The following is a 22915-nucleotide window of genomic DNA, read 5'->3' on the forward strand; positions in this document are numbered from 1 at the left end:
AAAATGGATATTGATATGCTATGACATATCTGGTTATCCCTGTCAAGTGGTGAGTTGTAAAGTAGCAAGAACCCATATTCATTTCGAACAGAGACGCCTATCAATAGGCACTACTCTGAAAGATCCGGGTTAGCATCTCCAAGAACGAGGCGACAAGTGAGGGAGTATGTTTTTACGCCGCTTTTAGCAATATTCCAGCAATATCACGGCGGGGGACACCAAAACATGGGCTTCACACAATGTACCCATGTGGGAATCGAACCCTGGTCTTTGGCGCGACGAGCAAACGCTTTAACCACTAGGCTACCCTACCGCCCCGTAAGAGGCTTCATGTTGCTCATGTTGTCTATCACTGTATGCCTGGTCCAGATTCGGTTGTTCACAGACCGCTGTCATCCAACTGGAATACTTCCGAGTTGAAAATAGACAATCAGATATATACATTGGGTAATTACATAACAGGACTGTTTATCCAATGGCTGTTACTGTAGGAAACGTGGCCCGTTCAAACCAACATCTCTGTATGTATCGCGTGAAGTGTTCTCACACGCAATGATTCCAGACAGCAATAACATCACTGCTTCAACTTCAGTCCATGGGCCGGCTGCCGGTAGTATGTCATGTGAAGCAAGCCCAGAGACTGTATACACGTCTACACAATAACCAGCAACACTAATCATCCTACAGCCTCACAACAAAGGTCCAGAACATGAAACATGCTCAAAGAAGCATTGTGCTCGTAATCACTACAAAAGTAGTGCAAGGTCTCTGTTATATACTGAATGCCAAAAGAAACGCAACCTTATGAAGAGGATGATGCGCATTACGATATACACGAAAGTGTGTGAACGCGTGTGTGCGTGAGCGTGTGTAAAAGGAGGTGAGATTCACTCTTTTTTGTGGCACATGCATGATGAAATTCACAACTGAGTGAGTGAGTCGGGTTTTACGCCGCTTTTAGCTTTATTCCAGCAATATCACAGATGGGGACACCAGAAATGGGCTTCACACATTGTACCCATGTGGGGAATCGAACCCAGGTCTTCGGCGTGACGAGCGAACGCTTTAACCACTAGGCTAACACACACACACAAACACAAACACACACACACACACACACACACACACACACACACACACACACACACACACACACACACCTGAAATTCACAACATAATCACACGCAATTGTTTTCCTATATGTCTCAGTTTTATCTTCTGGGGTGTACTGCGAACTAAAATAATCTGAAAAGAAACTATTACGTCAGGTGACAGTGGTACATGATGACGCCATCAGATAGCATACGAGGCGCCTCAGCGACAAGGCCATCCTATGGGTGTTTACCATACATGACGTAGATACAACCTGTTGATACAACCTGTTGAACACAAACAGGAACAATGTATCACTCCGTCTCGTCAATACGAACCCTTCACACGAGATACCGGATAACTCAGTCACGCCCCATCAACAAGCGATAACAGCGGATTTGGGGCCACTTGGTACCCTTCCTAAACTGACTGACTGACTGACTGAGTTTGGTTTTACGCCGCTTTTAGCAATATTCCAGCAACATCACGGCGGGGGACACCAGAGATGGGCTTCACACATTGTACCCATGTGGGGATTCGAACCCGGGTCTTCGGCGTGACGACCCAACGCTTTAACCACTAGGCTACCCCACCGCTCCCCCTTCCTAAACAGATACGGTGAGCTACGACTGTCGTAAGTTGAACTATGTTACAATAGTAGTAGCGTTACGGTCGCTTTGAGTGAGTGAGTGTGTTTAGCTTCACGCCACACTCAGCAATATTCCAGCTATTTGACGGCGGTCTGTAAATAATCGAGTCTGGACCAGACAATCCAGTGATCAACATCATGAGCATCGATCTACGCAATTGGGATACGATGACACGTGTCAACCAAATAAGCGGGCCTGACCGCCCGACCCCGTTTATAGTCGCCTCTTACGACAAGCATGGGTTACTGAAGACCAATTCTATCCCGAATCTACATGGTTACATTGTATTGTCACTGCAGGCCGTGAACAAGTTCACTCCACCAGGATAAGGAATCGATCCTGCTTCTTTGGAGCAAATACTATATATCCTAAGTCCCGCCCATAATTCTTTCCGACGTTTTAGACCATAAACATCTAAGTCGAGAAAAGCCCCCCAAAAACTCACAATGTTAAAGAAGAAGAAATTGTAAGAGGGGGAAGGTGGGGTGGAATGACGAGAGAAAGAAACAAGATTATCTCCCTTCCTTCCTACGGACCTGCAATTCTATCATAATCAACTTTATTTTAAAGGTTTTAAAATACATTTTGAACAGGTTTAACTAATAATTTATATATTTTGTGCAATGGGGCTTTTACCTTTAGTTATTAGATATTAAAATAGGCTTATTTGGTCTGTGTTTTGAACAATAATTGATAAAACAGTTTTTCGGAGACTGTGTATACGTAAACCAAGGTCTGGTCTAGTTATCTGTGAATATGTGAACGTGACTCGCATTTTCTCAGAGTCACATATACTTATTCATTTTAACGCATTTCCAGTTTGGCCGATCAGATCAAAGACCAAATATTCCAGAGAGCACACATAACAAATTACTTTTAGTCGCGCGCCAGAGCACAGTGAATGACCAGCGGTCTCGACCAACACCCCAACCTTGTCGGACAACTTCTCAAGGGACGATCATACTATTTTCCCTTCCGCCCATCCCTAAAGCTACAGCCTTTTGTGTTTACATTTTCTTACATTTGAGGTACAATCAAGCATGCTCATACACCTCTTGCTCTAAAGTTGTTTGATCAAGGTTACAACACTAAAGACCTTAGTAAACCTTTCCAAATGTCTTATGGTAGAGGGAAATATGGTGTGCTCAAAGCTCAGGTCACAAATCGGTGAAGTTAAGCAGCGTCGAGCTCGGAGAGTCATTGGATGGGTGACCGTGCTTGGCAGCTTGACTCCTGAGAGTTTCTAGGACTTGAGTCCTGCCCCCACAACGAAGCACATGTGACACATGTGGTCTCACCTTAGGCAAGTGAGTTTGTTCAAAATTGTCTCTGTTCACCTAGCAGGAAAATTGGTACCCGGTGGAAAAAAAAGTCATATGACTATAACCTTCTAGCGCCTAACAGGCAGCTTGGGTTATCCGGGGTAATAATGTGCTGTGGCTTGATTGTTAGCGCTATGAGCATACCTAGTGTGGAGTTTGGCGCTATATAAATGGACACATTATTATTATTAATTTCAAACTGTACGCATTTGTGACAAAAACTGAAATTTAATGCAATTCCCTATTTTTACTTGTACCAAACATTCCCGAGTTTGTTTCACGTGAACAGGTGTCAGTCCTTTGCTGTTGTTTATGGCGGGTGACACCGTTGGGGCAGGATACGCTCACCTTTTCGCGAACACCTCATATCGTCAGTATTGTGACAGTGGTATATAACACAAGCTCATGGTACGGTCGGCTTTCTATTTACTTAAATTAAATGTCTAATAGACGTATAAGAAACAGGCCTTGGCACACTTTCCACAGGGAAAAGAAATCATCTCAGGATGCTCAATTGCAAACTTAATGAAGGAGCTCGACCTAGCGTAAGTCTAGGAGTTACGATGCTTCTGACGCCTCTCTCGATACCATCCTCAGGGGAAGGTTGGGTAGCCTCATGGTTAAAGCGTTCGCCCGTCACGCTGAAGATCCGAGTTTGATTCCCAACATGGTCGCAATGCCCATTTCTAGTGTCCTCCGCTGTGATATTGTTAAAATATTGCTAAAAGCGGCGTGATACCATACTCAGTCACTCACTCACACACATTATCCTCTATCTGTTACAAACAAAACGGAAACTCAAACCTAAACAAATATGCAACATACAGCACACAAACTAGTATATCAAAAATTTGGTTCATGATTGTCAGAGCAGGGCCCTGTTCCTCAAAGCGATCGTAGCGCTACGACAGTCGTAACTCCCATACTTTAACATAGACTTATGACTGTCGTAGCGCTACGATCGCTTTGAGGAACGGGGCCCTGAACGCGTTTCGTACATCAGCCCAAAATGGTACAACGTTGGTACAACGGCAGAGGGTGACCGATGAAGCTTATCACAGTCTCTAGTGACTCATTAGAAATAAGAACGCCTGTGAGGTTGAAGAATGTCCTTTGACGTCATAAGTAGGGGTATATTTAGACAGTTCACTGACTAATCAGCGTCACAATAGGATATGTCTATTGTTAGTGGAAGTACAACGTCAATTTATCGCATCTGTAATGATACCAGTAATTGACTGCAAATGAAGCACCTTCGCCCATCGATGCGAGTGTGTGAAATATGAAAATGCATGATTTCCACGATATGTTTACGTTTTCCTACAATAGTACTCAGCATCATGACTTCGTCAACTGATTCGTGTTGCAAATTACTTAACGCCCATACCGAGCTCTGCTAAGGGTCTCAATGCATGTTTCGCTTGATAAGACTGGCAGATGGATGCTAGCACATCAAGGGGCATACGAAACCGCGCACGAACCAAATATTCCAGTGTTTTGTCAAAACCTCAACCCACCTTCCACTTCGTTTTACAAGTAACCCTCATTCTTCTGCGTGTATCCGTACAAGTAACCTTCATTATCCACGTGTATTCGTACAAGAAACCCCCATTCAACTGCGTTGTATCCATACAAGTAACTTTCATTCTCCAAGTGTATCCGTACAAGTAACCCTCATTCTTCTGCGTCTATGCGTACCAGTAACCCTCATTCTACAGCTTAGTGTCCGTACAAGTAACCCTCACTTCACAGCGTAGTGTCCGTACGAGTAACCCTCATTACACAGCGTAGTGTCCGTACAAGTAACCCTCATTCTACAGCGTAGTGTCCGTACAAGTAACCCTCACTTCACAACGTAGTGTCCGTACAAGTAACCCTCATTACACAGCGTAGTGTCCGTACAAGTAACCCTCATTCTACAGCGTAGTGTCCGTACAAGTAACCCTCACTTCACAGCGTAGTAACCATACGAGTAACCCTCACTTCACAGCGTAGTAACCGTACGAGTAACCCTCATTACACAGCGTAGTGTCCGTACAAGTAACCCTAACTTCACAACGTAGTGTCCGTACAAGTAACCCTCATTCTACAGCGTAGTGTCCGTACAAGTAACCCTCACTTCACAGCGTAGTAACCATACGAGTAACCCTCACTTCACAGCGTAGTAACCGTACGAGTAACCCTCATTACACAGCGTAGTGTCCGTACAAGTAACCCTCACTTCACAGCGTAGTGTCCGTACAAGTAACCTTCACTTCACAGCGTAGTAATCGTACAAGTAACCCTCATTACACAGCGTAGTAACCGTACGAGTAACCTTCACTTCACAGCGTAGTAATCGTACAAGTAACCCTCATTACACAGCGTAGTGTCCGTACAAGTAACCCTCACTTCACAGCGTAGTGTCCGTACAAGTAACCTTCACTTCACAGCGTAGTAATCGTACAAGTAACCCTCATTACACAGCGTAGTAACCGTACGAGTAACCCTCATTACACAGCGTAGTAACCGTACGAGTAACCCTCACTACACAGCGTAGTAACCGTACGAGTAACCCTCATTACACAGCGTAGTAACCGTTCAAGTAACCCTCACTACACAGCGTAGTAACCGTACAAGTAACCCTCACTACACAGCGTAGTAACCGTACGAGTAACCCTCATAACACAGCGTAGTAACAGTACACATCCCAGTGAAGAAACCACAGGAATAACAGACATTCTTTTTTGTAGTGCGCAGTATTCACATACGTACGTCCCAGCCCGAGAAAATTGGTTTACAAGTTTGCTTACTGTCCTGAAAGACGTTATACCCGAATAATTAAACCTTTGAAGAGCAGCACCTCTTTCATCTTATGCGCGGCAGGTAACGAGAAGAGCGACAACCAAATTATCTTGAGATCTTCTCGTGTTGAGTTTAATCATGGTCCGTTGCTGTTTTTGTGAGACTCTTGACCCAGGGACTCCGAGACACCCAATTATTTCTGAATCTATTCAAATACACCTGGTGGAGACAGCCGAGTATGAGCATCACCCAACACGATCTGCGATAATGCAACTTAAAGACTGTTTAACATATAACCTCGGTGACGTAATTAAAGAGAAAGGCGTCTAACCATGTGCTTGCGAATTCTGTTTTCTATCGAATCTAGCGATATACTAGCTTTTTCACGGCGAGTGTGTGTGATTGGGGCAGGGAGACAGGCAAATCATAGGTTGTACCATAAAGTGAGTGAGAGAGTATGGTTTTACGCTTTTAACAATGTTCCAGCAATATCACAGAGGGGGATACCAGAAATGGGCTTCACACATTGTAGCCTTGTGGGGAATCGAACCCGAGTCTTCGGCGTGACGAGCGAACGCTTTAAGCACTAGGCTACCCCACCGCCGCTGTAGTATGTGGGACGATCCTTAATGTTGTAAAGACATGATGTTACGAAGAGGCTTGTCATCACCCTTCACTGACAGTAGATACTTAAAAACAACCATACCAGATGTACTAACATACTTGTAGACTACTATACATTCGTCCACATACAGTTAAACATCGTTGTGTCGATCACTGATGTGTCGAACTTACGGTTGTCTTGAAGAAAACTGAGCTAGGTCCCTGCATATTCCGTATGTTGTCATCATATTGCTGTTGTGTCGAACATCGAATAACGCGAAGCATTTACGTAGGTACCTTCACTATTGACGGAATGGTATTGGACAGTATAAATAATATATAATTGTATATATTTGAAGTTTTTACAGGATAGCAGATTCACTAACGGAAATCGTCAAACTAAATCCCTCTTCACGTTTGAGCGAGTGTGAATGAGTGAGTTTAGTTTTACGCCGCACTCAGCAATATTCCAGCTGTATGGTGGGTGCCTGTGAATAATCGAGTCTGGACCAGACAATCCAGTTATCAACAGCAATAGCATGGATCTACGCAATTGGGATACGATGACACGTGTCAACCAGGTCAGCTAGCCTGACCACTGGGATCCCGTTAGTAGTAACGACAAGCATGGGTTACTGAAGATCAATTCTAACCCGGATGTTCACGGGTAACCAAGGCATATTAGTCATGTGTATTATAACTAACTGTAGATCATAACTAATTATAATATAAATAATTTAATTGATCATCCTCATATGATCAGTTAAGACCAGACAGGAAATTCGCTTGACATGTCCTGAGTAACCCACGCCTTGAGATTAAGTCTAATGCATTAGCGCGTTATCGGCAGTAAAGGTCTTTATGCTCTCTAACTAATGTAATTAACGTGCAGAGGACCGACAGGGCAGTGTGTCATTATCTCAGAGGCGGAACCTCATGTGACATCAGATTTACCTGGACAGTATAGACCTGGAAATCGATATCCTCACGTGGTCACAAACGGGTATCAAAGATACAGTCATAAAACATCTCCCCATACGACACCTTGTGCGAGACCAGTAATGCAAAGTACAGTTACCCTAACCACTGACCACAGATGCTAAGTTGAATCATGAAGACACAAACAATAAATAACAACGCACTTGGACCTCTGACCGCCTCCGTGGTGTAGTGGTTAGAGCGTCCGCCCGGAGAGCGGAAGGTCGCGGGTTCGATCCCCGACCGCGTCATACCAAAAGACGTTAAATATGGTACTTGTTGGTCCCTGCCTGGCGCTCGGCATTAATGGGTACAACAAGGACTGGTCGGCTCGGAGTCAGTATACTGTGTCTGAGTGGGGTATTCATGCTTCACTGCGGCATGGTATCTCAGTGAGCTAGCACTATAAAACCAGCTTCAGTCTGGGCTAGTACAAGCAGCCGCACATACACATACATACGCATGCACGTCGTCATATGAGCGAAATATTCTCAAGCACGACGTTAAACCCAATTTCACCTCACCTCACCTCACCTCACTTGGACCTCTCCTTCCTTAAAACATATCAAGTATAATGACATACATGACATATAATATCACGAAAAAATCCCAAGCAAACTTCAATTCAATTCCTATCTGAAAGTATGTTTTTACTCACGCGAAACTGCAAAGAAACCTTGTATTTTTGCCAGGGAATCGCCTGCAGAACCCTTCCTGTGTTCACTGGAAATCCTGGCTATAAGTCCCAAATTGCAACTCACGGCAAATTATCGATCGTAATGTTCCATCTAAAGTTTTCATTAAAAAGGTATCGAACGTTCTCGACAAAAAACATTTGCTGTTGATGTAACCTTTAAGCGACGCAAACCAACGTTCTCAAGTTACCTCCGTCAGCGCCTGCCCATGCCAGTGAGAATCCCCTTAGACATTGGCTTCCAATAAAACTGGCAGTGATGTACTTCAAATTAAAGTTTACACGCAATATCACTTTACACACCAGCAGTGTCGGAGGTTCTAAAGTCTCAATGTTTCTATCACGTGTACTTTAATGTTTGCCATGACCAGACATGGATGTCGTTATGTGACGACAAGACCTAGGCATGACGTCAAAACTGTCGTCACGAGTCTAACACTTTCCATTAAAGGTTCAAAATACAGAACATGTGACATAAATATTGCTGGTGGCAAAAACATTCAATAAACGTCTCCTTTCGAACAGAACCGAGCCGGAACAGACACTCCACCGCCTCCAGAACCAATAACATCCTCGGCTAATCCCATAGCTTTAGCCAGTGTGAGTCCATCAAGTTGCTCGTATATCTCAATAATGACTAAAGTAATGTCCACAAATCTGTTATCAAATTACGTTTACATCACCATAGCTGCTCGATGTAGGAGCTCTGGAATATGAATAGCCAGAACACCCGCTGGGCGTTTTTGTTTCATTCAGAACGGTCCTGTTTTAGCACCTCACAGCTCGAAGGTTTTCTGTTAATACCTTGCCGTACTTTTGTCACATGTTGCTTCTGCCACCATATCGATTCTGCGTCACGTGACGAATACACTGTGATTATATCAGGGCGGAACAGCGGCACAAGTTAGACGTATCGTGAGAATCGACGAGATAATCGATCGACATCTGCCATTGACTTCTCTTTTCCAGGTCTAAAGTTGCCATGGAAATACGGCGTTATAAAGTCTATCTTACGATAGGATATGTGAATGGATTGAATACATATTCGCAGCTCTGGGCAGTACGGTATCATGATTCGGGGGAATTATTATTTTCAGGTTTTTGTAAGCATTTGGAATTTCATTATTACTTTTCACATGGGCAAAGCTTCCTCGACACTTTTGAAACTCGATATATGTATATAATGTCCTTCTCTGTTTGTAAGTTTGTTTGTCTGACTAACGCCTAACGCCATGTTCATAATCAGGTCACATAGTCGAGTGATTGACGTCATGATCATCGACCGACGCATTTCGGAAACATAACATGCGTCAACTAATATAAGTCAGTGAGCAAGGCCACTCGAAATATTTCAGGATCATGTTGAGCATGAAAGAAATTATTAAAAATTAAAATTTTGATCCTCCGTAATTAAACATTATTAAAATTAAATGTTCTTTTTTAAAGAAATGTAAATGCATACATTTATATAAAGGCAAATATAAATATGAACCCAGACACATTTGATTTGTTTCCACCAGGTTTCCAAGTTAGGTCGAAGAGCGTGTAAACATGAATGGTGTTTGACGCCGCAACACTCCAACCATATCATGGTATCGTGTAATAAATCGAGTCTGGGCCGACCCAAACATTAATAAGCAGGCATAATAACTATCGGAACAGCCGGATCTTTAAGACAAGTATGTGAAACTGCGGTCCGGTTCTTACACAGATGAAAAGGACGGTGGTTTAGCCAAGTAGTTAAAGCGTTCACTCGAAGACCCGGGTTCGATTCCCCACACGGGAACAATGTGTGAAGCCCATTTCTGGTGTCCCCGACGTGATACTGCTATAATATTGCTAAAGGCGGCGTAAAACCATACTCACTCCATAGAAAACAGTGTTGACAACATTAATGTATACACATTCTTTGAGATTTTAATAAGCTATTTCCACCACTGATGGTAGTTTCCATATGCATTAAAGCTAACGTAATGCCCTTGGGGATGTATTTAAAACCTTTCCGGAATTCAAACACGTTGTAAACAAGATAGGTGCAGACTGAAAGATTGTCATACACAGCTCTATCACACTAGTTCACATGCCCCGGGCGCCGACACGCCGTCGGGACCACATAATCTACTATATAACGGCTCGGTGTTGGCGTTACAGAATAAATTGCCTTGTCTTCGTAAAACATTCTATATTTTTTTGTTGTTGTTGTCTTTGAAGATAAAATGTTTATGCATTAATTAATAATCCACCGTCACAATGTTTGGTTATCTATTCACGGCGTTCCTTACTAATTTACTGACCTTGACCTAATAGTTTTATTGACCTTGAGCTTGACCTGACTGAAGCACGACAGTAAATTGAGTCAGATACGTTTGTCGTTTGATTCATTTAACAAGCACTGGATGCTACGGGGTGGACGTGAGAATGAAACTATAAATAGGAAAATATCTGAGAGAAGAGCTGAAGTCGGCTGCTCTGAAAACCAACACAAAACGGGAGTAATTGTTCAAATAGTTTGTAGCTTCGGAGGCAGAAAGCAAGTGAGTTTAGTATGGGATCTGAAACCTCGTTTCATTCTAGCGATACTACTGTATCATGTCCCTATAGTGTGTTGAAGTAAGAGACTTGTGACAGTCGATTTTTATGTCCTTCCCGACATTATGACTAGTTTTTTTCTGCATCTCTCTGGTTGAAGATTCGCTCAATTCAGTTGATCAGCTGAAGTCTGTCTCGTCTCGAGCCTTGGGGCACATTTACAGGCTTGGTTGACAGCAAAGCCAGCTGTCAAATAACGCTCAACTTAATATCAGGAAATATGACGAATAGGCAACTATTTCCTTGGGGAAATGCGACTAGAGGAGGCGCACTATCACTAAAACTGTCAGGTCAGCAATTTACTAAATGACAGTTAAGCCCTAGGGTACATTTGTAATACATAACGCAAGTAAGACTGACCCAGTAACATGCTGACCCATTGGCGCCAGTCAAACAGATGACCTGTCATTTTATGCCCGCTTCAATGGCATCATGCGTATAGAAATGGCTCAAACATATCAGTAAACAGTCTACTTTGAGGACACAAGACAGAAAAACGGCTAACTACCAATTGGTAGTCACTTGCCAATAAGCTCTAGCCAACGAGAACAATTGCATAGTACATATGAGATATTTTAAAAATTATTTTTAAAAAGATAATATTAGGGCGTGGATGCAAAAATAAAACAGAAAATTAGAACATCGTCGGTGTTTAGAGAGTGAAATATTCACATCGTCGGTCGGTGCAATAAGAGACACAACAACGCAGAATATAGTTTTACAGCGCGGTCGCAGAGCAATCTTTAAGGACCGAGGGGTATAATAGCCTAATGGTTAACAACAACGCACGGGAATATTATTTGACTGGATTCAAACGCGGTGGCAGAGAACAATAATGATGTTAAGGACCGAAAACTAGTCGTACAGTCTTGGGACCGAAAAATACGTACACTTAAAATACAAACAACTGAAATTTCCACGTACTCCGCCGCTATCTTATGCACGGGCCGACTTCGTGAATATGGGCAACGCCACAACCTTCATACACCTGAATCCTGAACTCGCGATAGATGCTCTAGTCTCCCACTCTAATTAAACATCTCGAGTAAATAATACAGCAGGTTACAGACCAACGTCAACGTGAGGCGGGTACGTACATACATACCCGGAGTGCAACATGTACGGCTCACCATGTTAAAGATAAGACACGTACAGTAGTGGTTTTTTGGTTATTGCAAATGCCAATCACACTAAACACTCGTGCTATGCGGTTCGTGTACTAAGTATTGTTATCTGAATTCACTGATACAATGCACCTGGAGGATTCGTGATACACTTCCCTGTTCACTTACTTACATCAGCATTTATTATGATCATGCAGACACACCCTCGTTCTTGCTTAATCCTGTCAAAGAGATACGTTCCGATCTTACTCTAGGTTGTAACATGATTGATCAGGTACTGCTGTTAAGGTGGGCATGTGGCCAACCGTTTAATATTTCCCTAAAACTGCCATTTGACAAATTCTGTGAAGTATTTGCATAAATAATCAGGACTTAAAATTGAAAGATAACAAATGTTGTAGACAGATTTTTTTCTGAATCAAAGATGGCTACGTGGCGGCCATATTGAAATTTCAATTTTCCGTGATGACTTTAAGAAACTCCGATGTACTTTTCGCCCAAAATATTAACAAAAACGTTCAGATGAATCCACCAAAACGCTGTAGACGAAGAAGTGGTAAAGCTGTGAGGTGAGGTGAAATTGGGTTTAACGTCGCGCTCGAGAATATTTCGCTCATATGACGACGTGCATGCGTGTGTATGTGTACGTGCAGCTGCTTGTACTAGCCCAGACTGAAGCTGGTTTTATAGTGCTAGCCCACTGAGATACAATGCCGCAGTGAAGCAAGAATACCCCACTCAGACACATTATACTGACTCCGAGCCGACCAGTCCTTGTTGTACCCATTAATGCCGAGCGCCAGGCAGGGACCAACAAGTACCATATTTTAACGTCTTTTGGTATGACGCGGTCGGGGATCGAACCCGCGACCTTCCGCTCTCCGGGCGGACGCTCTAACCACTACACCACAGAGGCGGTCGGTAAAGCTGTACTTTAGTAAAGAGGCAACAGACCATATAAACTAACACATAGTCTCTGAATATATATAATTTTGCTAGAAACAAACCATTCTTCTTAAATTGAAAAGGATCCCCAGTGAAATGGGAGATTCAGAACCTGGGGAAATCTAGACATGTTTCTTTTAAGGTTTTAGCATTGCAGAAATGGCTAGGCAGAAAGGAAAATAATGCGTTTCAGGGACTTTGAGGCAGACTACAGACCATAGTCCACCAGTTAGGTCCTACATTCTGATCATACATTATTGTTACTGTATTAACAGTGTTTTGGTAGGTGATCATTTTATAGATTAAACGGGGCGGTGGGGTAGCCTAGTGGTTAAAGCGTTGGCTCGTCACGCCGAAGACCCGGGTTCGATTCCCCACATGGGCACAATGTGTTAAGCCCATTTCTGGTGTCCCCCGCCGTGATATTGCTGGAATATTGCTAAAAGCGGCGTAAAACTAAACTCAGTCAGTCAGTCAGTCTAGATTAAACTGCATATCGATATGAAGCATACTTTGAAAGTATTCCTGTTGATAAAGTATTCCCCAGAATTTTGACAACAAATATATGCCATCATAAACAGTAAGTACCCGTGTAGATTCGGGTTAGAATTTGTCTTCAGCAACCCGCGCTTGTCGTAAGAGGCGACTAACGGGATCGGGTAGTTAGGCTCGCTAACTTGGTTGACACATGTCATCGTGTCCCATTTGCATAGATCGATGCGCATGCTGTTGATCACTGGATTGTCCCGTGAAAACGGGTGAACAAAAGAACTGTGCACCCCCCAACCCCCTTTCTCAAAAACCTGTATCCGCTCCTGCTCAAATAGCATTGCTCGTATGGATTACAATGCATATATTACAATTGCGCCCCCTTTAGATGCAAACCTTGACATTTGTAGTGTCAATGCACCACTCTATTCGCTGGGAACTATTCTGAGACCAGGCGATATCACATCCGCAGTCCAGCCTTGCTTCATTAGACCTACACAGACAAACACGTGTGGTTTTTCTTCCTCGCTTTGTCTGCCTTTACTTCCAAGGTTGACACAATATACCACTAAAAAACGTTTTGTTGACTTACAAGATAATAGGTTAATGACATCTGCATGCTATTTGAGGTTTATCGAGCTTGGTGGTGGGTTCTTACAGCAAGTTTCGGCCCGATTGTTTCTTGCCTTACACTGCAGGTTGTACACATTAATCTCACAAACGTATTAACACCTCTGAAAACAGCATCTTTCAAATCTAGCCTTCCATATATGGTCATAATAACTTAAAGACCTTCAAGCGGTATTAAATCCCCATCAAGAAAAGCTGCAAGGTTATTGCTCCCAGGTGCGAGGCTAAAGGCTGAGGTTATTATTTAACCGAGGATGAAATTTCTACAAACGTAATCACAGTTTACAATGTGATTGATGTAAAGTGCGTGGCGACACACCAAAAAGTATGTTCCGAGGTATTCATAGAAGCATTTCCCCCTAAATATGTTTGGTTGAACGCGACTTTGAACAGTGACAAGAACGAAATGGTGAACTAGGCGTAGACATTTCACAGCCTAGGCGAAGCCCACAAGTATGGAAAGTTTCTGGAATTCTGAAAGACTCATCAGCGGATCCTGCGATAGGTAAGTCAGAGGAAATGGCGGCCTTTGGCAACAAAAAAGTGCACAGGTTTTTGCGTCTATCTTTTTAACTACCTGCTTAAATCATGTCAGATTTCATAATAAAAAGACGACATTTAACACTGACACCTGCACAAAGCATCTGCAAACGATATGACCAGACACCTCAAATTTCAGTCAGTCCGTAACCGGGTATTACCGGTTTCATGCTGTTGCATCCGGTCTGTGTGACCCAGTTTCTACGAACGCATCAGTACACTGCTTCATGACTGTATACTTTTATTCTTACTGAGTCTTGTCCTGGACGAAGATAATAAACTTTGAATCCATCATATTTCCCAACTCGCGTTCTGCGACTTCAACATACAGGAGCAGAGTGTATCTGTTGGCTGTACAACGTTTGTGACGTAATCCACAGAATGTCACGTGACATCGCCACCAAAACGCATGGATCGTTTCCAGTGGATGGTTGTTTAATTTCCTGTTGTATAGGTTCGACACAAGAGGATTTCCTCGTGAAGCTTGGGAATACTGACCCACTGATTTTTTCCAACGGAACCAGTATGACACTTTCACATATTTATCTTTCTCTCACGAAACAAAATTCGCAACGTAACGAAACATCACAGTTCAGAGTAAAGTTTGACCTCTGATATTATAACAAATAAATCATTGACAGAATGAGGTCCGATATTGACAGGATATTGATACTGATAATCATACTGATGATCGAGCAGTTCTGATCAAGCTATTTCCTCAGAAAGTTTTGCTGTTCGTAAGTGTCACATACTACGGATCAGATGGACAGGATCTCTGACGTCGTTGACTGTGTTCAGTTGAGCCTTTATATTCCTGAAAACACCTAAATATTACAACCTTCAATGTCTTCCAATTGAGAGTTACCCCCCTTTTTTCCGGCGGCATGCTCACCTCGCATAACGCCAAAGAAAATGGAGTTATCTCCCTTTACCATGCTTAACTAGTTAAACATATTTTGTACCATATTTCACAATTGCATGTTATAGTATCTGACCTGCGTGGATCGGTGCTCATGATGTCAATCATTGGGCTGTCGGATCCATGCCCGATGATTTACATGCTTCTGTCCTATAGAAGGAATATTGCTGAGTTTTGCGTTGAATAACCAACAAAACACAGAACGTCAGTGCAAAAGAATACCCAGTTTTGACTATCCTAAGAAACAAATTCCGTTTGGTGTAAAGCGAGAAATAGCTGTGGAAATTATATGAATGGATCACTGAAAATCACTGATGATAACAGGTGTTAGCGAAAAGGGTGGGTATGTCTTGCACTCTCTACTCGTGAAGGTCCGGGTTACAATATTGATCTTCAGTAACCTATGCTTGTCGTAAGAGGCGACTAAGGGGATCGGGTGGTCAGGCTTGGTTGCCTTGGTTGACACGTGTCATCGGTTCCCAGTTGTGCAGATCGATGCTCATGCTGTTGATCACTGCCCTGGATTGTCTGGTCCAGACTCGATTATTTACAGACCGCCGCCATATAGCTGGACTATTACTGAGAGCGGCGTAAAATTAAACTCACTCACTCACTCTTGCACTCACAGCCACCGGTATCCCGCCATTAACAAAATTTGACTTAAAATGGACGTAGTGTTTGCCCAAAGCTGCGCAGCAGTACTCCTGTCGGTCTGTAAAGAAACCAGGCAAACCGAAATGGTAACGAAACTGCAGTACAACCACGTACTGTATACAGTCGTTTCTGGGTCCAACAAACCAGATGACCACTGGTCAAAGCCGTCGGGAACGATGACCGTCACCAACTTTGTGACGAGCTTTGGACAGAAGAACGGAGGTAACGTCCAATGCTGGTCGGACGTCACCCATTCCGCAAATCACCAAGTCTGATCGCAAGGGCCCCATTTCACAAAGCGATCATATCGCTACGATTGTCAGCCAATGTTATGGTATATGTCTTACGACAGTCGTAGCGCAAAGATGATCATAATTCCCATACTTTAACATAGACTTACGACAGTCGTAGCGCAAAGATGATTATAATTCCCGTACTTTAACATAGACTTACGACAGTCGTAGCGCGAAGATGATCATAATTCCCATACTTTAACATAGACTTACGACAGTCGTAGCGCAAAGATGATCATAATTCCTATACTTTAACATAGACTTACGACAGTCGTAGCGCGAAGATGATCATAATTCCCATACTTTAACATAGACTTACGACAGTCGTAGCGCTAGACGATCGCTCTGTGAAACAGGCCCCTGGACAGTGTCTGTCATCACGTACAAGCAATACAGAATTGGGGGCCAATATCACCCCAGAATCTAAGCGCGACACGCCACGTTGGCGGTATTTCAGCCATATTGTTGGGGATTATGAACATTTTGGTATAACTGATTGAATCGCCTACCCTGAATCCCGAGAGCATCTTGATCAGGGACTCGCGGTCATACACGATCGTAGACTGAACAAACTTCAAATGCCATTTATCTAAACTTCCACCGAGTAAAAAATCCTGCCATGCACACCCGAATGTTTAGCAGGAGGCGGGCCAATCGTCAACATCTGTTTCGCCTGTTTTTCCATTTAGGTCATAAATGGACCTCTCAAATCACCTGAATTATACCTCAATAGAAATTGTACAGTTCAAAATCACACAGATAACGTGGGGGCTTACAATACATAAAGACGGTCGCCTTTTGGTCGTGGTTTAGTGTGACGGAAGAGATTCAATTAAGTTTTTCCACCATCCTCCTTTCTATCAAACCATTTAAACACAAAACAGGCTTTCATCGTTCATGTTCTCGATAGTACAATTTGTACTATGGTTTCATTATTCTTGCTCACTCCGGAAAGGCAAACTGACACGGTTCCTGAATAAGAAATAATACCCTGTCGATGTTTAATAATAAATGTTTGAAATCACGTTGTACATCTTACTGGGTGAAGGGTGAGACGTTTTGAAAACGAGGTCTCAAAGGTTACAGCATTCAACTTAAAAGTTGGGTTACCAAAGAAACCAATCGTATTCTACCCGCTGTTAAACCATTTATGTTTCGTGTTCAATGCGTTTGCAGAATCAGCTCAAATTATCATGACTATGCCCAATTCGTGGGTGGCTTACAGGCGATCGTCAAAAGTCGATGTATTATGCGGAAATTTGTTCTGGTTTATTTTTGGCACGTGAATTTTATAAGAACGATGACGATCCCTCAAACCCAGGACAGTTGCATTCAAATGTGGTCTATTGAAACATCTGCTTTAAGGGAGAATCAAGAAAATAAATCATTACCATATGAATGATATTTTTTCTGTTTACAAAAGCGATTTTGGAGCCGGTTTTCCTACTGAACGTCCGTGAAAAATAGAAATGCTGAGATAGAGTAAAAATTCATAATCTCAAAATATCCGTGAAATATGAATATATACCAGTAAGAGACGGGATAACATATCCCAACACGTAATGACAAATGAGAAGTGAGTGAGTTTGGTTTAACACCTCATTGAACAGTATTCAGGTTATATCACGGCGTTACTGTTTAACATGGGAGCAAAACCCGAAGTAATACAGGTCTACAGTAGAACATGCACATGGCAGTTCGATAGCATGAACAATTATATGCGTGTAAATCGAAATCAGGTTTTAAGACTCTTTAACAGGTTCGAGTTTAAAGGGTCTGATTGAGTTCAAAAGTCTCAGAAGATTTGATTTTAAGTTTAAGAAGCCACAGAGAAGCATCCATGACTGACCAATATCACTTTGACTGCGAGTTCAATGTCCACTGGGTTTATGAAATCCAATAAGTCAAAATAGAAATTAAACTATTGCAATCTGTCTGAGTGTAAATGTCTTGGAAGGTAAATTAATCAATACTCACGACATTCACGCTACGCATAATCCGGCCCATAACAGAATAATCCCACTCCACGCTGACTGTTTCGTTCTGATGGTGATGCAGCCGTGAACAAGTTAAAGTCAGTTCTTCACGCCTTCTTCTCTACCTGTGTGACGTCGAGCTTTCCTCGTGCTCGGAATAAACAAACGGAACTTAACCGTCGTGACCAGGTACAAAAATAACCCAACATTCGAACGAAGTTACATACTCGTTATAACGCGATTCACAATTAAGAATGAAATTCAAGTTTTACCCCTACCCACATTATTACAAAAACATTTGAAAACATATAATCTTACCATACGCCCAAAATTCTTCAATACAATCACCACATTAACATTTTAAATCGTTAATTTCGTTGACATTCCAGGGACAAATTTTATAAGGACAGAATATACATCAATGACTGTCTACGGCATGGTTGTCTCCCTTAGATATACAAATACATAGGCATGTATCCTTATTGTCAATTATTATACAGGTTTGTTCATGAATGACACATTTTGATCGCGGGCTGTGTCGTAAGGGATGACGGATGTATTGAAGTGGTTGCACCATGAGGATGGTCCAGGTTTTGTAATAACAGATGAAACTTTACTGAATCAGACGAGGAGGGGCGCTCAATGGGACTGCTAGAAAACACGTGAATACCCAGTACTACTTTGTTTACAAAACAGGTTCAACATTTCCTAGTCAACACGACATTAGATAGGATGATCATTGTGCTAGCTTGTGGGTCCACGTTACGGGGTTCTGCCTTTGTTTGAGTAATAAGTCCAATTTAAGTTTTTATTTCAAGTCTCATTGTGAGGCTACAACTGTGGGTGTACCTACTTAACACACATGCAGAGACAGCTGGTAGATGACACGGTCAAACAAAATATTGCGGTTACATATCGTATTATGGCATCTGACGTCTACGTCAGTTCTACTGTTGTTGTTGTCATTACTACCGCTATCACTGTTATGGTTGCCATTACTACAGCTATTACTGTTGTTGTTGTCATTACTACAGCTATTACTGTTGTTGTTGTCATTACTACAGCTATTACCGCCGTTGTTGCCATTACTACCGCTATCACTGTTATGGTTGCCATTACTCCAGCTATTGCTGTTGACATAACTACAGCTAATACTGCTGCTGTCGCCTTTACTACAGCTATCACTATTATGGTTGCCATTACTACAGCTATTGCTGTTGCCATTACTACAGCTAATACTGCTGCTGTCGCCTTTACTACAGCTATCACTATTATGGTTGCCATTACTACAGCTATTGCCATTACTACAGCTACTACTGCTGCTGTCGCCTTTACTACAGCTATCACTATTATGGTTGCCATTACTACAGCTATTGCTGTTGCCATAACTACAGCTAATACTGCTGCTGTCGCCTTTACTACAGCTATCACTATTATGGTTGCCATTACTACAGCTATTGCCATTACTACAGCTAATACTGCTGCTGTCGCCTTTACTACAGCTATCACTATTATGGTTGCCATTACTACAGCTATTGCTGTTGCCATTACTACAGCTATTACCGCCGTTGTTGCCATTACTACAGCTATTCTTGTTGTCATTACTACATCTATTACTGCTGTTGTTGCCATTACTACAGCTATGACTGTTGCTGTTGCCATTACTACAGCTATGACTGTTGCTGTTGCCATTACTACAGTTATTACTGCTGTTGTTGACATTACTACAGCTATTACCGTTGTTGCGATTACTACAGCTATTACGGTTGTTGATATTAATACAGCTATCACTGTTGTTGACTTGACATTACTACAGTTATTACATTACTACAGCTATTACCGTTGTTGCGATTACTACAGCTATTACGGTTGTTGATATTAATACAGCTATCACTGTTGTTGACTTGACATTACTACAGTTATTACTGTGGTTGTTGACGTTACTACAGCTATTACTGTTCTTGTTGCCATTACTACAGCTATTATTGTTCATGTTGCCATTACTACAGTTATTACTGTTGTTGTTGCCATTACTACAGCTATTACCGCCGCTGTTGCCATTACTAGTTATTACTGTGGTTGCTGACATTACTACAGCTATTACTGTTGTTGTTGACATTACTACATTACATTACTACAGCTATTACTGTTGTTGTTGATGACATACTAGTTATTACTGTGGTTGTTGACATTACTACAGCTATTACTGTGGTTGTTGACATTACGTTACTACAGTTAATACTGTGTTGTTGCCATTACTACAGCTATTACTGTTCATGTTGCCATTACTACAGTTATTATGTGTTGACATTACTACAGCTATTACCGCCGCAGACATTATTGTTGTTGACATTACTACAGCTATTACTGTTGTTGTTGACATTACTACAGCTATTACTGTTGTTGTTGACATTACTACAGTTATTACTGTGGTTGTTGACATTACTACAGCTATTACTGTTCTTGTTGACATTACTACAGCTATTACTGTTGTTGACATTACTACAGTTATTACTGTGGTTGTTGACATTACTACACATTACTACAGTTATTACTCTGTTGTTGACATTACTACAGCTATTACTGTTGTTGTTGACATTACTACAGTTATTACTGTTGTTGACATTACTACAGTTATTACTGTTGTTGTTGATATTACTACAGCTATTACTGTTGTTGTTGACATTACTACTGTTGTTATTGACATCTACAGTTATTACTGTGGTTGTTGCCATTACTACAGCTATTACTGTTGTTGTTGACATTACTACAGCTGTTACTGTTGTTGACATTACTACAGTTATTACTGTTGTTGACATTACTACAGTTATTACTGTGGTTGTTGATATTACTACAGCTATTACTGTTGTTGTTGACATTACTACAGTTATTACTGTGGTTGTTGACATTACTACAGTTATTACTGTGGTTGTTGCCATTACTACAGCTATTACTGTTGTTGTTGATATTACTACAGCTATTACTGTTGTTGTTGCCATTACTACAGCTCTCACTGTTGTTGTAACCATCGCTTTCACCACTTCCATCAACAACTACAACCACGTGTATGCCTATGTCGACAAGTCTACTATTCATAGTGAAAGCATTTGCTTGCTATGTAAGTTACAGGTTCGTATCCGTCAGTTCAAACCACCACAATAACCTATAAACCCACCACTCCAAATACTATTAATAATTCAACTGCCGGTACTTTTTACCTCGTGTCAATGCATGCCACGATACAGAAACCTAGTATAGAGGAATGACACGAAATTGTGTCAATGGATGTTTGCTGAATAACCATTCCGTACAAAACGGTAGAGAAATCTCCACTTTCAATTGACGTCATGCTGACTGTCATTTTATAACGAAATCAAACAGTACCCTGGTGTCATGCATCGCCCCAGTGACCCCCATATCAGGTGACAGAATTCCGATTCAAACCTACTTGACCTTGCCACACCTTCGTAGCTTGAGACGTATGAACCATTAGCATTTCATACGAAGTAGACAAGTTCTGCGTGACTGAAGTCGAGCATACACGCCCTGGAGCATTACTAGTTGTAGGATAGTAGAGTAACTGTGAGGACTAGCACACACGCCCCTACACACTGTCATGGGACCCCTCCATTATCGCGGTAGTTAATGTTGTCACTATCGGGAATATGAACGCCCACTGACATTTGGCACTTTATACATATTTTCACTCAGAGACTGAAGCTGAATCCTCATTTCTGTCATATATAATGTGGCACATAGTCGCAACTCGTTCAATACGATCGCAGCAATCCCAATTGCCTCGTTTGGCCCGGAAATTGAAGTAACTCTCTATAATCGCCATATTGCTAATTTCTAAACATGGCACGCAGTACAAGAAAATGACACTGTCAAACGTTTACTAAGGCAAGAAACGAATCTAAATAGTTTATTATTAAAAGTTATTTAGAAATTTCATTTTGTTTTTAACAAAGATATCTGAAACTTCTATTTATATGGATCCAAGGTACCAATAACGTAACTAAATACTAGTATCTTTTTGCCGCTTTAAAACGTACCACACAATTTGCTGTCGAGTGCAGGGTGAAGTTGCATAATACGTCACTTCCTGTTAAATGTTTATGACCGAAAATATGCAAATGACCTTATATTTGTCCCAGAACTTACTGTAAAGATGAATACTTAAATATTTCTACGATTTGACATGACATTCCAATGAAATAAATTACTTTTGCAAGAGCGATGAATTCTTTTCCGAAATTTGCACATGTAAACAGCCGATGTGGGGTGTGGTGTTTCTGCCTTCCCGATATTTTCATGTGCCATAGAGAGCCCGCCAGAGTTCCAGGATACTAGTTGTTGGAGGGCTTCGAAAATCTAGGCCCTGGATACAGTTGTATGGTATTGCAGTACTTGCGTGTGAATTTTCCACTTTTATTTGTATACTGAGTTAGTGAATGGTAAAAAGTCATCTCTCTCGCTCTCTCATTCTCTCTCCGTAAAGACTTTTGCCCAAACAAACCACTGGTTGATAGTATCAGAAACAACGATCAGGCTACACATTGTGACCTCATTCCCCAGATAACCAGTATTAAATTACATTTGTGACGTCATTCCACTGTTTGCTCGCTCCATT

The 22915-nt window shown here is 41.9% G+C and overlaps 1 protein-coding gene across 1 annotated transcript; it reads right to left on the reverse strand.

The window, feature by feature from the left end:
* Positions 1 to 14687: 14687 nt before the first annotated feature.
* On the reverse strand, positions 14688 to 21378 carry LOC124282883 (putative uncharacterized protein DDB_G0286901). The gene is given in 7 exon segments (XM_046718915.1): positions 14688 to 14758; positions 19618 to 20082; positions 20239 to 20333; positions 20508 to 20581; positions 20583 to 20601; positions 20741 to 20744; positions 21207 to 21378. Coding segments are annotated over 7 exon segments (900 nt in total).
* Positions 21379 to 22915: the final 1537 nt, after the last annotated feature.

Source organism: Haliotis rubra, unplaced genomic scaffold (assembly GCF_003918875.1).
Source record: "Haliotis rubra isolate DU_JTF1 unplaced genomic scaffold, ASM391887v1 Scf306, whole genome shotgun sequence".
Lineage (NCBI taxonomy): Eukaryota > Metazoa > Mollusca > Gastropoda > Lepetellida > Haliotidae > Haliotis > Haliotis rubra.